The sequence below is a fragment of the Colobus angolensis genome, unplaced genomic scaffold, assembly GCF_000951035.1.
Source record: "Colobus angolensis palliatus isolate OR3802 unplaced genomic scaffold, Cang.pa_1.0 Scaffold11, whole genome shotgun sequence".
Lineage (NCBI taxonomy): Eukaryota > Metazoa > Chordata > Mammalia > Primates > Cercopithecidae > Colobus > Colobus angolensis.
Window position 1 is genome coordinate 10,480,608 of NW_012112030.1, and position 16,463 is coordinate 10,497,070.

The 16,463-nt window shown below is 39.5% G+C and overlaps 1 protein-coding gene across 1 annotated transcript in view; it reads right to left on the bottom strand.

The window, feature by feature from the left end:
• Positions 1–16,463, bottom strand: part of GUCY2C (guanylate cyclase 2C) — an 82,728-nt gene that overhangs the window by 54,062 nt on the left and 12,203 nt on the right. The window contains exons 4-10 of the mRNA XM_011954200.1: positions 15,024–15,239; positions 13,431–13,552; positions 11,415–11,511; positions 8,608–8,725; positions 6,360–6,495; positions 4,608–4,693; positions 1,381–1,492 (exon numbers count right to left, since the gene is read on the bottom strand). Of these exons, the coding sequence (XP_011809590.1) occupies positions 1,381–1,492; positions 4,608–4,693; positions 6,360–6,495; positions 8,608–8,725; positions 11,415–11,511; positions 13,431–13,552; positions 15,024–15,239 (887 nt within the window). The remainder of the gene's footprint in view (positions 1–1,380; positions 1,493–4,607; positions 4,694–6,359; positions 6,496–8,607; positions 8,726–11,414; positions 11,512–13,430; positions 13,553–15,023; positions 15,240–16,463) is intronic.

The following is a 16,463-nucleotide window of genomic DNA, read 5'->3' on the forward strand; positions in this document are numbered from 1 at the left end:
CTAATTTTTGTATTTTTAGTAGAGACAGAGTTTCACCGTGTTGGTCAGGCTGGTCTTGAACTCCTGACCTCGTTATCTGCCCACTTCAGCCTCCCAAAGTGCTGGGATTACAGGCATGAGCCACCACTCCCAGCTTTAATTTATAAATTTTTGTAGAGATGGGATCTCACTGTGTTGCCCAGGCTATCTTTAACTTCTGGCCTCAAGCAATCCTCCCACCTTGGCCTCCCAAAGTGCTGGGATCACAGGCGTGAGCCACCACACTTGGCTCTAAATAATTTTATTGATGATGTTTCTACTCTTTTTTTTTTTTTTTTAATCTTTGGACTAAATATTTGTCCAGATTTAAGACTTTTTCCTAAAGACTTTTTCCTAGTCACACGGAATTACTGCTCATTATGGCAGGCCCTGGCCAAGCCAGTCATGGACAGATTTTCCTGAGACCTCGTTGCCCGGGAGATCCTGACTGGCCCTGCCTGCTGCGGATGGTCAGTGTGCAGCTTGCATGGGTGAAAGCTGGCCAAGTCATGTTAGGGCTATTCATGACATGATAGGACCTAATCTTAATTAGGTGGGTAACTATCACTGCAACCCAAATATGTGTCCAGGGAGGGAACAGGGGAGACTATAAAGGCCAGGATCACTGGTCACCCCTCAGCCTGATATGTCAAGTATTTCTTGCTGAAATACACAACCTTTTAGCTTATTGCAGTAAAATGTAACTGGAGTAAGAATGTATGTCTCTGTGCTCATTTTTGCCAGTTGTGAAACCCAGTTTTCTGTGGAATAATTTATGTCAAATGGTAAGACATATTTTAAAGACAGGTATAGCTAAATTAGAATAAGAATATTTTCTTTCTTTCCTTTTTTTTTTTTTTTTTTTTTTGAGACAGGATCTCACTCTGTTGCCCAGGCTGGAGTGCAGTAGAACGAAGATAGCTCATTGCAGCCTCGATTTCCTGGGCTCAAAGTGGTCCTCCCACCTCAGCCTCCCAAGTAGCTGGGACCTCAGGTGCACACCACTATGCCTGGGTAATATTTTTTTTCTTTTAGTATTTTTGGTGGAGACAGGGTTTCACCATGTTGCCCAGGCTGGTCTCAAACTTCTAGGCTTAAGCAGTCTTCCCTCCTTGGCTTCCCAAAGTGCTGGGATTACAGGCATGAGCCACCACGTCTGGCCAGAAATCAGTGTTGAATCAGAACTATAATATCATTCATTGTGTAGGGAAGTAAAGACCACATTTACAAACCCAGCAAATCAAACTGGGATAGCAGACAAAACACAGCAAAAAGCACAGGCTAATTACATAAACAATAGAGTTTACTTTTCTTACCAGGAAAACAGTGTCAGGGAAAGAAAATTCATTAGGGATATCTTACCGCGGCCTGTAATATCATTAGGAAGTTTAGAGTTCTTCCAAGTGAATGTGGGGCTCATATCCACAGGGTAGGTCTGATTTACGTGGGTATCATAGGTCAAAAGAACCTTGTACTGTGTCAGGGCACAAAAAAGGAAAAGGATGAACAGTAAATCATTTTAGAACAAATTCTGGTGAGATTAATGATTCTACTCAATGACACTTGATTTACACAACACTTCTCAGTGAAAAAAGGCAACTGTTAACCAGCTAGTTAGGATCGTTTATTGGTTCCCAGCATGAACATAGATATAAGTTCAGATGCACCGATTAGTTTCCTGTTTCTTTATGCCCATACACTACACCATTAACTCCTGTCTGTCCAGCACAGATTCTGTGGGCCTTTAGTGAACTAGTTCAAGTCTTTCATTTTTCAAATGTTAAACTAGAGGCCAAGAAATATTAAATGGCTAGCTCCGAGTCACATGACAAATGAAACACTAGTAGTGTTTTCTACAATATTAAGTTGCTTTTGAAAAAAGCTCTCAAGAAAACACAGCAGAGCTAAAATCCATTATGTCATTTTTGATACATGTCAAGGGGCCCTGAAATAACTACACTTCTTAACTTCTATCAGTTACTTAATTTTCTAATCTCTTCTATTCCTTGGCTCTAACATACTTTTCATGTACATGACATTAATTAGTTTCTAAAATAAAGGATTTCATTTTCAAGTAATTTGCCAATGGAAATATTAATATATTCTTAAATTACTGCTGCATATATTGAGTCAATTTTGTAAGGGCGATCTGAAAGATGACTTGATATGGTTTGGCTGTTTCCCCCCCAAAATCTCAGCTTGAATTGTATCTCCCAGAATTCCCATGTGTTGTGGGAGGGACCCAGGGGAGGTAACTGAATCACAGGACAGGTCTTTCCCCTGCTATTCTTGTGGTAGTGAATAAGTCTCACGAGATCTGATGGTTTTATAAGAGGTTTCCCCTTTCACTGGCTCTTATTCTCTCTTGCCTGCTACTATGTAAGATGTGCCTTTCGCCTTCCACCCTGATTGTGGGGCCTCCCCAGCCATGTGGAACTGTGAGTCCTTGAAACCTCTGGGAAAAAAATTTTTTTTTCTCGTTTTTGGGGAAGAAAAGGAGGTTTAATTTGACTTACAGTTCCACAAGACTGGAGAGGTCTCATAATCATGGTGGAGGGTGAAAGGCACTTCTTACATGGTGGCAGCAAGAGAGAATGAGGAAGAAGCAAAAGCAGAAACCCCTGATAAACCTGTCAGATCTCGTGAGAACTTATTCACTATCACGAGAATAGCACGGGAAAGACCGGCCCCCATGATTCAATTACCTCCCTGGGTCCCTGCCACAACACATTGGAATTCTGGGAGCTACAACTCAAGTTGAGATTTTGGTTGGGACATAGCCAAACCACATCAATGACCATCCTTTTAAATTTACCACTGTACCCTCAAAATGTTCTAGACAACAATGTTATATTTTCTTTTCTATTTTTTTTTTTTTTTTTGAGACAGAGTCTTGCTTTGTCACCGAGTCTGGAGTGCAGTAGTGTGAACTTGGCTCACTGCAACCTCTGCCTCCCAGGTTCAAGTGACTCTCCTGTCTCAGCCTCCCAAGTAGCTGGAATTACAGGCACGCACCACCATGCCTGGCTAATTTTTGTATTTTTAGTAGAGACGGGGTTTTACCATGTTGGCCAGGCTGGTCTCGAACTTCTGACCTCAAGTAATCCACTTGCCTCGGCCTCCAGAAGTGCTGGGATTACAGGGGTGAGCCACTGCACCCAACCCAATGTTATATTTTCATAACTTTACTCTTTCTTTCTCTCTTTTCCCTTTATATTAGGATGTGGCATATTGAATCTCTCTTGAGACCTATCCTGGATATAGATTATCATCCTTTTAACCTTACATTTTGAGAAGATCCCATTTCCCCAAATATACATGTTATATAGCACAACCGATGGTATTACATTATTGAAAAATTCAACTGAAAATTCCTTAGAGAATAAATGCACAGAACAACATTTTCCATTTAGAAGTATAGTTATGAGACTGACATTAGATCTCACATGTTTCTGCCTGCCTCTGTGTGTGAAGGTCATGGGCACCATCCCAGATGCGAATAACTCAGAGAGGAATGCATGTACCTTTGTAATCGCTATTAGTAACTGAAGTATTGGTGGGATCTCATGTTAAGGTATTTTTACGGAATGTATGCTAAACATAACATTATATTAAAGGTTCAATATAGGATCTAGAAACTACGAATTACATTTATGGAATGCTGCTAGCAAATTTCTGGTTTAGTTTTCTCAACCTGTACATCTTTTCTCTAGCTTTTCACATTTTCCATTGCAGATATCTTTTACAAAGCTGGGTTGATAGACACATTTAGTATATGACTTAGAGTGTCATAACACTCACATTGGAAAATAAAAAAAAATGAATACATCTTATGTTGTGTTAGGACCTGACCTCCTATATAAACCTTTTTACAGACCACTTGGTTAGCTGGAACAGTAGCTTTTATAGTTTGGATGAATACAACATTGGATGACATGAAGACAGGTGTTTTGTTTGTTAGTTTGTTTTTTTGTGATTAAATGCTGACCAGCCATCAGTGGTGTGCCAGATAAGAAGCTATGCACTGAAGAGATGGAGAGGAGAGTAGACCACTTCTTTTCTTTAAAGAACCTACTATGCAGGTGAGGAAAAAAAATGAATATAATATGAATAAAAGCATAGCATTATAGGGCTGTTTATTTGGGGCTCAGATGTACCCATTTAATGATTTTCCTGAGAGTTCAAATGGAGATAACAGGGAATATTTCATTGAAATCTTTAGTTGTGAAAATGAGTAAAAAATTATTAGGAAAGACTTGTGATCCTCTCATTGGTATCTCACCAATAGTCTGGTTGTTACATTATATAATTTATTCTGGGTGGATATTTTTACCTATCTATATGGATATAGATATAGAGGTATAGATATATTAATAGTAAATAAAGTGGATATTCTGAGTAAGAAGTTTTATGGGTCAAAATGCTTCAGGAATACTACCCTAAGTGGGGTGTAATTGTGAAGTTGAAATGGACTGTCTTCAGATTCTAAACATAATTTTTCTAATTCCTTTGCTAGTGCTCCTCTTCCAAGTTATCCCTCCTCACCCAGTCACAGCACCCTGCATTTTCTGATAAGCAGTGAGACATACTTTCTTGGTGTCCACAGAGGTATACAGAAGCACCATCGTACTGTCCACATCCCCCCAGTCATCCAAGGTCACTGGACCGTCATACCCTAGGGCAAGATCAGAGTATGTTAGAGGCCATTGTTGACCTTTGCCTGACAGATAAGTTGGATCATGACAGAGAGTGTAAAATGGGTTCAAATAGCTCTGTTTCAAATTTACTGAAAACACTGTCGACATTAATAGTCTAATCAGATGGCACCTGGATTGGCTTCTTGGCCCAGAGATCTCTGGAGGGCATTTTTTATGGGAGATGCATTTATTTAGAAAAAACAAAAAACCTTTTCATTGCATTTAGGGTGGTACTAAATGTAATGAGTCAATAAGTCCCTCGATTATTAGTGATACATTTTTGCTAAGAATATTTTCTGAACTCCTAGCATAGTGTATAGGGTCACTGCACAATCTTAACATAGATTGTAGGAAGATCAAAATTTTTTTACTATCACTTGTTTGCTGAAGACATTGAAGAACATTACTTAAGTTTTCTGAGTTTCAGTTTTGTCATCTATGAAATAGCAATGTAAGATAAACCTATTTAGGTAAAAAAAAAAAAAGTGATCAAATTAGCAACTTCACATGGTTCAACGTAACAATGAACATTTATTTCCTGTTTACAATATACCAGGCTCTGTGCTAAGTGATTATATGCATTATCATACTATTCCTCCTGGAATATCATGATATAGAAACTATTATTATCTCTGTTATATTGATGAGAAATAATTTATTTAGTCAGAGATATTAAGGGTCATACAGCTGGTAGGTGGCAGGAACAAACATTTGTTTGTTTCCTAAATGTTAAGCCAAATGTTAAGCCCATGCTAATCCATTAAAATGCTCAACCATGGTCATCGAAGTGAGGAAATTAAGAGTTCACATAAAGTGCCTGGTAGAACCTGGGACACATGGTATGACCAACAAATTACTGTGTCTCCCTCGCTGCATCTTCAGCGAAGCAGAAGTGATCTCTTCCCACCTCTGTCATACACCATAGCCACTAGTGCAGCCCTCAGTCCTAATGCTGGGGATCTGCTGCCCTCTGAAGCCTACAGAGAAAGTCACTTACTCTGCAGTAAAATAAAGGTTTCATAGAGTAAGACTCTGAGGCAAGTTAGAAAAGGCCACTATAATTTTTCTTTGACTTAGTATACATTACATTTAGAGGAAAATTTCTTCATAGTCTCAGGATGAGATCTGGGAAATGAACGATGGGAGTTTCACTAGGGACTTGTAGGAAAGGGCAACGTTGATCCATGCAGTTCAGGAGATTCATGTTGTTTTGGAGGGTATTATTTTGTGGAGTTTTGATAGCTAAAGGTTTAACACAGGGTCCCAGATCCTTGAAGGATAGAAAAGGAGATATGGAAGGACCCAAATCAAACTGCAAATATTTATCCTTTTGTTAGCCTCCAAGCATAGTCAGGACATCACTGCTCAAAATGCCTTATGATGAGCTTGGTTCATAAGTACAGAACCTGTGCTACCTGCCCTTTCTGTGATATCCAAAGATTCTAAAAGACTGAAGCATAAACTAGGGTTCACTTATCAATAATAGCACCCTCAAAGTTTATGCAATGATGTTTGCATCCTGTTGAGTTTATAGAGATTTAGCTGTGGAATCATCTATTGCTAAACCCTCTTTGTTGCCCCAAATCCACTCAGAAAGCCCATATTTCTTCACCTTGGGGTTATTTGCTCTTTGTAGACCAGTACCTTCAAAAGTGAGATTCCTGAAAGCATGAGCAAATTTGGGGGTGGTAATATTTTCTCCATTTTCAAGAAATATCTTCAGCATATGTCCAAAGAGCAGGATTCCATTCAAATAGGCAACAGCAAAGTCTCGTTTTGTCTAAATAAAAAAAGGAAAATATTAAAACGGGTCCTTCAGAAAAGAATCTGGTCTTGAGCCTAGAACAAAAGGTTGTTGGGATCAGCAGGGTAACTGGAAAGTTAAAGGGATATCAGGGGAATTGAAGGGATGTTATTTAATGAGACTTTTAGAAAACTCTTCCTTGGAGGCCGGGTGAGGCGGATCATGTCTGTAAACCCAGCACTTTGGGAGGCCAAGGTGGGTGGATCACCTGAGGTCAGGAGTTCGAGACCAGCCTGGCCAACATGCAGAAACCCCATCTCTATAACAATACAAAAACATTAGCCGGCTGTGGTGGCACACGCCTATAACTCCAGCTACTCAGGACTCAGGAGGTTGAGGCAGGAGAATCACTTGAACCTGGGAGGTGGAGGTTGCAGTGAGTCGAGATCCCACTGCACTCCAGCCTGGGTGACAGAATGAGACTCCATCTCAAAAACAACAACAACAACAAAAAAAAAAAAAACAAAAAGAAACAGAGAAAGAAAGAAAAAAACCTCTTCTTTGGGTCAGTGTTCTTTATGATCCCATGTCACAGTTCTGTCTTCTCTTGGTATCAATAAAATGAGGGAAGTAACTATAAGCAGTTATACTTCATTCCCATGATGAAAAACATACAAATCAACCAGGAAAGGCACCATGAAGCATTTTCATGACTCTTATAAGATTTTATGTAGAAATAATGTTAGCTTGTAGTTGATTTTTATTAAAGTGCAAAAGAGAAACCCAAAAATCAGAAACCAAAAACAATCCCTGCAGTTCAGTATTCTGAATGGAACATGAGCAGTTTTGATTGGATGATACCACTGAACTTGCTTTGAATACAATTCTGATTGGGTATTATTTCATGCCCCAAATGCCTGCCCTGGGAAAAATAATGGAGAGGGTCAGAACTGCTGTGCCTCGGCAGCTGGAGAATGGTGACCTTCACAGGGCTGAGTGATGAATTAAAAGCCCTTGCTGAACTGAGACCAAGTGGGTTCCATTACCTCGGGCATGTTCAACTGCCCATTTGCAAAGAATCGTATTTTTGCTAGAACCATGAAGAGGGTCAAATGGTATCCAGATATGACACTCAGAATTATATTTGCTGGAAAAATAAAACTCTTTCATTGGTTTCAGTTTCTTTTGCTGAAATCATTTCATGAGGTAAAAAGAATCCAGTTAAGACCCAGCTCCAAAAGAGGATGCAGTCTCTAATTTTGCCACGGTCGTAAATGGGGGGACTTAGAACTTCAAGCTGGGAAAAACTGTGACACCCCAGAGGTATCCATCTTTCTTTGCAGCTTTTTGGGCCTGGCCCTTGACTTGCCATCCCAAAGTTGTTTTAATGTCATCATCATTGCCCGTTCCTCCTCCTCCCATCCCAGTCTGCTCTTAAAGCTTTGTCTCTGTGGGCAGAATGCATCTAATAGATTTAATCGTACGAAAGTACAGGGACTGACAAAGCCCAATATACTATTAGAATCAGGAGCCCTGCATTATAATAAGGTGGCCATGATTTAGTGTCCAAATGGAGGCTCTTTTTTCTGCACAAATGCTAAACCAGATGGCATAGTGGGGTAACAGGAATACACCAAAACTCTCCTGGGCAAATTTGGACAATGGTCAACTTAATTATAATGGAAGACAAAGTCTTAACCTACGAATACACATTTCTGATGGGAGGATTTTAATATCAGTGACAGGAAAATTTTGCTTTAGGACGTAGGGAACTTTCCCGTAACCCTTGCTTTATTTTACATTGTTTAATGTCTGCCTCTTATAAGTATAAGATTGACTCTCATTAGCAGGGCTTCTTCCTGTCTTTCCGTATTGTTACTTCCATGCCAGTGTTGCACATGTGTCCACTGCTGGACTGTTCTATAGTCTAGCAGAGTGACCTACAGTTAAGAGTTTTGATAGGGACCCTGCTGTTTCAAAATGCTGTACATGTAGTTGGTTTCAGTTAACATTTGTTGAGTGAACTGGAGCAAGTAAAAATAATTGCTCATTTTAGAATTTGGGTCCTAAATGGAGAAAAAGTATCTTACCCTTGACAAAGAAAATAATAATATATAATTTATACTATAACATAAAATAATAGCTTACTGGGGATAGATTCCTGGAGAAAGAGCTATTTAGGAGGGAATTCCCAGAAGACAGCGTCAGAACAAGGACATTTTTCATATAGTCAGGGGCTGTGACATTGTCCTCAAAGTACAGGTCACTGTAATAAAAAGCACAGGTTCCTCATGAAAATTAGGAAAAATAGAGATGTATCTTCTACAGTTCACACAAACTATATCATCATCCTTGAAAATAGTTTAAAACATTTTTTTTCATTAATCTGCAAAACTTTCTACTTTCCCCAGATAGAATTGTTTTCTTCTGTGCTTGCTAGGTTAAATAAGAGAATTTAAGCAATTGTGGTTAACATACATGAAGGAAAAGAAAACGAGAATACAGATATTTCTTGATTTCTTTGAGATTTTGATGGGCTGTGGACATGTGAGCTCATGCTTGCTTTTAAGGCTTGGTTTATAGGTAGAAACTTTCTTTTCCTTAAGTGCTTTTAACAATTTAGAGATATTGAGACATGGCAGAGAGAAATTTTATCACTAAACTTATGTTTTAGATGGTGAAACATAAGCATAAAAAGACTAAACCTCTCCTCTAACACGGTAAGCTTTTTGATATATGAAACATTAGCTTATTGATTCTTGTACCCTCAACTCCTAGACAATGCCTGGCACATTGTAGACTCTCAGTACTGTCTAAGATTGCTGTGCAAATGCTATGGTTTATTTTTACTTTTACTTTTTATTTTATTTTATTTTTAGACGGAGTTTCGCTCTCATTGCCCAGGCTGGAGTGTAATGGCATGATCTCGGCTCACTGCAACCTCCGCCTCCCAGGTTAAAGCGATTCTCCTGCCTCAGCCTCCCGAGTAGCTGGGATTACAGGCACCCACCACCACACCTGGCTATTTTTTTTGTATTTTTAGAAGAGACGGGTTTTCAGCATGTTGGTCAGGCTGGTCTTAAACTCCTGACCTCAGGTGAACTGCCTGCCTCTCCTAAAGTGCTGGGATTACAGGTGTGAGCCACCACGCCCGGCCTCAAATGCTATGGTTTCTAAGCTTCCTATTATTTTGAGGTTTGAAAAGAATCTGATATGTTTGAACTGCTGTAATTAGGCTGACCATTATTTAATGTTTTCATTTAAAAACATTTTTTTTAGGAGACAAGGTCTTGCTACGTTACCTAGGCTGGTCCTGAACTCCTAGATTCAAGCTATCCATCCTGCCGCCTCAGCTTCCCAAGCAGCTGGGATAACAGGCATGCACCACTGTGCCCAGCATATTTAATATTGGAACACATCTACTATGTGTTAAGAACTGTATTGGATATTTTACTCCTATTATCACATTAATCCTAGAAGCACCCCTATGAAGAAGACATTTTAATTCTCATTTTACAAATGAGAAGATTTAATCTCAAAATGCTAACAAAAATCCAAGAGTCAAAACAACCGAAAGTGTCAGAATTAGAATGTGAACATATTATGTCTAATTTAGTCTCATGAGCTTTCCAAAACATAGCCAGGTGTCCTTTGGGAATAGTGACAGAGGAATGCCAGCACTTTGGTGGTTTATTGAGGATTTCTGAAAGTAAAATTACACCAACCTGGCTACACTAAGGGCTCCTTCCGGGGCAAAGCAGCTATTGAAATCAATGAGGTTCTTGGAGTGAAATATTGGTAACTCTGCCCTCTTCCCTGTACTCCTGTAGTTAAGAGTCTAGTTGGTTAATTAAATTACTTTCATGAACGTCTAGCCATCAAACAAGCCTGCAGTTCCTATACTTCATTTCCATTCATGCTGTGAGAAGTATTGTTAGTGTGGGTGAAAAGATCAGGCAAATACGGGAAAGATGTAGACAGTAACAGCCTCTTGTCTGAATACAGACAGGTAATGATTAATGGTCCAGTCAGATAACTGAAGTCATGTGATCTGGCTTCTGGAGACAAGGGGCATCGGTATGGCAGTGACACTTTCTTCAAGCCTAACTTGATTCAAATATTACCTTGGCACAGCTTGTCAGTGGGGTCTCCAACCATATCAGATAATTAGCGATTAAAAAAAAGATGGGATGTGATCAAAGGCGCTTTCTACTCTCCAGCCTTTTTTCTCCTTGGCCCAGAGAAATGTGGAGGAGAAGAGCACCACCTAGTGACTACACCACAGAGGGTGAGGAATAATTGTGTATATCAGACTCATATAACTGAAACTTCAAGCTTATCAGAGGTGGCTGAAGGAAAAGTAATCTAGGACCAAAGGCCATTAGCAACTGAAGGAAAAAAATGGGGCTGGCATTACCAGGAACAATATTATTGAGTCTTTAGTTGATTATTATTTCCTGGACAAAGACTTTAAAATCTGGCTAGAGATCAGTTCAGGGTCGTATGTTTTTCTTTCTTCTTCTTCTTCTTTTTTTTTTTTTTTAAATAGAGATGGAGTCTCACTGTGTTGCTCAGGCTGGTCTGAAACTCCTGGACTCAAGCGATCCTCCTGCCTGGGTCTCCCAAAGTGCTGGGATTACAGGTGTGAGCGACCATACCCAGCCAGGATTCTATGTTGACTGAGCAGGCCTCAGTCACAAATGGACATGTGGGTTTAATGGGGCTATAGTAAACCTTATATGTTTACAAAGGATGAAGGTGTCAAAGGAATGCATCTCTGCTAAAGCCACAATTAGGTAAATAAGAATGAGGGTGTGATGGAGTTCAAATATTATCATCATACTTAACCCCATGAGGGGTTGTGCAAAGCAAGAGAAAAGAGAATGTGCCTTTTGGAAATCCTTGGAATACTTCCTTTTTGAAAGGAGGAGGGTTTTTCGAAATATTATACCTACTTGAAAAGATCCACTAGAATAATGACAATGTCTTCAGCCACTGCTTGGTCACCCTTCAACTTGTAGAGGAACTCTGGACCACCACACATAATAATCACTGGAGGAGAAGGTAAGACAAGGAGATAAATATATGACAGTCTACAGACAAACAGAGAGGGAACCAGTTGTCTGAATATGAACCCAGTAGGTTAATGTAAATTTTTTTAAAGATAAACTCCAATTTCTTAAATTCCTCCTTTCTTTTTTATTTTTAATTCATAATTATAGAGTCAGAATAGAGCTGAATGGGATCTTTTTTAAAAAATCACCTAGTCCATCATTCTTTTAATTTTATAGATTTAAGGAGGCTGAAGCAAAGATGCCAAAGGGTCAAAGAACTAGTAGATGACAAAGATAGCTGTGACAGTCAAGTTCAGTTCTTATTCCATTATGCCAGGCTGGAGTAATTACAGAATATGTTGGCATAGATAAGTGAAGTATACCTCACCATTTGTAAAAGTGGTTGAAAAAGATATAAAAGTGAGAATGGAGAAGAATTTATAAAGTCTCCCTAAGCAACTTGGGCTTTTTTTTTTTTTGAGACAGAGTCTCGCTCTGTCGCCCAGGCTGGAGTGCAGTGGCGTGATCTCGGCTCACTACAAGCTCCGCCTCCCGGGTTTACGCCATTCTCCTGCCTCAGCTTCCCGAGTAGCTGGGACTACAGGCGCCCGCCATCTCGCCCGGCTAGCTTTTTTTTTGTATTTTTAGTAGAGACGGGGTTTCACCATGTAGACCAGGATGGTCTCGATCTCCTGACCTCGTGATCCGCCCGTCTCGGCCTCCCAAAGTGCTGGGATTACAGGCTTGAGCCACCGCGCCCGGCCGAAACTTGGGCTTTATCTGTAGCCTCTTAACTCAAAACTTCATCTTAGTAACTCCAATGCCAGAGTCCAATCTGAAGTCTACCACTAATTTCTGCCAGCTATCCTGAATGCACAGTTCTATGAGTGAGAGGAGTTGGGGGAGACTTCATTAGATCTTTTTAGATGCTGTGCCATTATGCTGCCCTGTTGAATTGTAAAGTCTTTAGAGACATAAATACTCACATATTTCTTTCCCACCATATCTTGGTTAATGTTTTTGCAACTGGTAGGTCATTAATATAACAAATGCTTGATAATGGCAATAAATGATAACTTGAATATCAGGGAACCCACCAAGCAAGTATCTTCCCTTGTAGAAAATTCTCACAATTGATTCCTTTGCCCCTGATACATTCTTGTTTGTAAACAGAATTCTGTGGAAAGTGCAACAAATCCCCTAATATCTCAGTGAGGATGAGGGTTTTTTTTTTTATTTGAATAGGTTTTTGAGTGAACAGGCGGTGTTTGGTTACATGAATAAGTTCTTTAGTGGTGATTTCTAAAATTTTGGTGCATCCATCTCCCAAGCAGTGTACACTGTACCCAGTGTGTGGTCTTTTATCTGTGGATAAATTTTATCCAATTAGGCTTTCATACTTGGTCTCTAGCTGGTAGATCACTGGGCAGGTAAGATACAGAAAGATTAGGAAAGTGAGATAATCTTTGCTCACCTTATAATTTTGCATGAAGCTACATAATCAATAAATTCATCCTCTTGGTCACCAGGAGGACTGGGGCTCAGAATGTTGAAGATTAGTCACAAATCCGATAATATGTTGGATTGAGGTGAATTTTAAAGAAGAGTTTGCTGAGAGTGGGTCATAATATCATTTGAGTTTATAAAAGCTGGATTTTAGCATTATCATTATTATGTTAATATAATTACTCAGTAATACTTATGGATTTTCTCTCAGAGGATAAGGATTTTAGTCAATGAAAGGAACAATATAATGAAGTTGCACGCAATTATAGATCTCCCAAAATATACAAAATATGTAGGAGTAATGATGATAGCTCTGCAGTGGAGGATTTGTTGAAATGACTTAAAAGGAGGTGGTAGTCATAAAGAAGAAGTTAGCAAAAAAAAAAAAAAAATATCTTCATGTCTTCTTACCATTGCTTTTCCTGTTGTGGTCCATTAAGATATCCTGAAACTCTTTATCTTGTCTTAACACCGACTTAAAACTGAGTTCGTGGGAGAAATAGGAAACACTAGCCTCCAGAGCATTGAGGTACCTGGAATAGGAAAAAGAGAAACTAAGAAAACAGCTTAGTTCCCTCATGGCCTTTCATGCCTTTCACTTCTTTTTTGCAGATCTATCCTGAGATTTGTTCATCTAAAATTCATTTCTGCTATTAACACAATAGACAGCACATACCATGATACCACTAGTTTAGATTGTGAAGCTCTAAATTAGTGAAAGGATGGGGGAGCTTTTAGGGATCTTCATGTATACATGTAATAATAGACATTTGGTGAGTCCTTTGTGATGGCTTCCAGCTGCTTGCAGGAAGAGGGTTCTACTCTGCTTTATCAACTAGTCCCATTATCATAGATAAGTTGAAACCCTTGAATCTACTGTACAAAAACTCAAAGTTGATAGGAATAATGTCTGCTCCTGTTTAAACCTCACATTAGATACTGTGGGTTGATTCCTGTAGGTCCCTAGATGCGCACCCCTGGTGGTATCGCACCTTAGTCTTTTGCATACTTAGGTGGAGAGAGACTACAGAATTAAGCAGCATCCGAGAAGTACAGGCAGCAAACCAGCCAGAAGATTTCCTCTGCCACCTTTGTTGGAGTTGAATGAATCTTTCCATTTTATTTTAGTAATGATACCTGATATAGTTAGGCGTTGTGGCCCCACCTAAATCTCATCTTGAATTGTTATCCCCATAATCTCAATTATCCTCACGTGTCAAGGGAGAGACCAGGTGGAGGTAATTGAACCATGAGGGTGGTTTGCCCCATGCTGTTCTCGTGATAGTGAGTAAGTTCTCCTGAGTTCTGATGGTTTTATAAGGGGCTCTTCCCTCTTCACTTAGCCTTTGTCCTTCCTGCTGCCTTTTGAAGAAAGTGCCTTGCTTGTCCTTCGCCTTCTGTCGTGATTGTAAGTTTCCTGAGGCTTCCCCAGCCATGCTGAACTGTGAGTCAATTAACCTTTTTTCCTTCATCAGTTACCCAGTCTCGAGCAGTTCTTCATAGCAGTATGAAAACAAACTGTTATTAATACAATACCCATTATTCCTGTTTCTCCCCCACCTCTTGTTCCTCTGAAGAAGTGTGAGATCATCTTTTTCTAATTAATCGTAGGAATAGGCAAGACGCATGTTCTCTGGTATTGCTTCTTACACAGGAGTGTGAAAACATTAACTCCTGGCTTTCATTTTCCTTATCTGTAAAATAGGGATTCTAATACTTGTTTTATTTTCTTCAGATAACGTACTGTAGGAAATCAATAAAACTGATGTGAATGTACTTTCAAAACAGTAAAGAGTGTTGCAGATGCAAACTGTACTGATTATTTTTACAACTCTATATTTACTTGATCCCCTTTGGTTTTATTTATGTGTGAGAAAGTGAACTGGTGTCTATACCCAATGCTGTTACCAGTGGAAGGTGTATCTGATAATAACTAGGTGGCCTCCATGATCCTGTGGCTTCTTTCCATGGCAAGTGCTAATGAAATTTAATGATCCTGCTTACCAGAAACAGTCCTCGGACTCCGTACCATTCTTGTAAACATACGAAGTGCTCCAGGAATAAGTTTTGAAGGGTAGATCATTGGTTTTCCAAAAGTTAACCAAGAAGTATGTCAATTTTCTAGCTGGAGACATCAGCCTGGTTAAGGTTTCTTTATAGTCACATGACAATCCAAAACTTCCAGCTGAGATCATGGGGTAGCTCAATTCCGTGTCAAGGCTGTGTCGAGAGGTTGAAAAAAAAAAAAAAAAAACATTATCAGGATTAACTTTAGTAGCACAAATAAGATCCTCTTTAACCTGTTTCAGCATGTATGTATGAATGGTAAGAATGAAATCAGGTCATTAAAGCAGATTTCTCATGTATATAGGAGTCTTTCTCATAAAACTGAGTTTAAAAACACTTATTGAGCATATGCTGTGTTCTAAGCACCCTCTAGGCAATTTTGTGAATATGCGACTGGGTTATTTTGATTTATTCTAAAGTGAGTTGTCGTGATATCTGGGCTGCGATACTAGGGAAGTCGGACTCAGAAAAAGGATGGACCACCACAGCCACCATCGTTGTAAAGCCAAAAAGATGCCATCTACACTTTGCCATGCATTGCCTTCTTCCCAGCTCTGCAATGAACTGCCTTTGAGACATCAGCTGGGGATTTGAGAGCTTTTCTTCCCTTGCTCAACACCTGGACCATTTCATAGTTACTTAAACTTACCAATCTTCATTCCCAATCAGGGCCTTGACAAATGCCAGGAATGATGTTCGTCTGCCTCTTTTCCAGACTGATTCTTACTCGTTCTTCAGCTCCTAGATTACGTATCTCTTTATCTATCAGGAAAATTTTCCATGGTACCTAAGACCAGGTCACTATTTGGGTGAGTATCTATTTAATATCCGTTTCTTCCACTAGACTGTAAGCTCCCTGAAAGCAGGGTCATGCCTGGCTTGTTCACCTTGGTGTCTCCAGTCAGCTAGGCTCGTATGTAGGTGCTTAATATGTATTTAACGAAGGAAGGAAAACAACATCCCCTTCCTTCTTCAGTGCTCCATCAAAAGGTTTTAGTGAGCTTCCTGCTTGCATCTCAAACTATAATGTTCACAGTCAGCATTCTCTTTCATTTCTGTTCCTCCAAACTGCTTTTCATTTATTTTAGTGTTTTGAGATTTTTTCATTTATTTTAGTGTTTTGAGATTGTAAAGGCTTCTTTGACTACTTTCCATCTCTCACCCCAGCATCATACTATTGATTGATTCTACCTTCAAATATCTTTGCAGTTATTCTCCCTTTCCATGTCCACTTCCTTCTTGCTAATCGAGGCCCTCCTTCTCTGCTGACTTTCCTGTCATCAGTCTCTGCCTGTGTCTTTCCTATACACTGGTCAATCATTCTTCTGAAAGTTGGGCTGCTCCTCTTGGCATTCCCGAGCTTAAAACCTTAGTGAT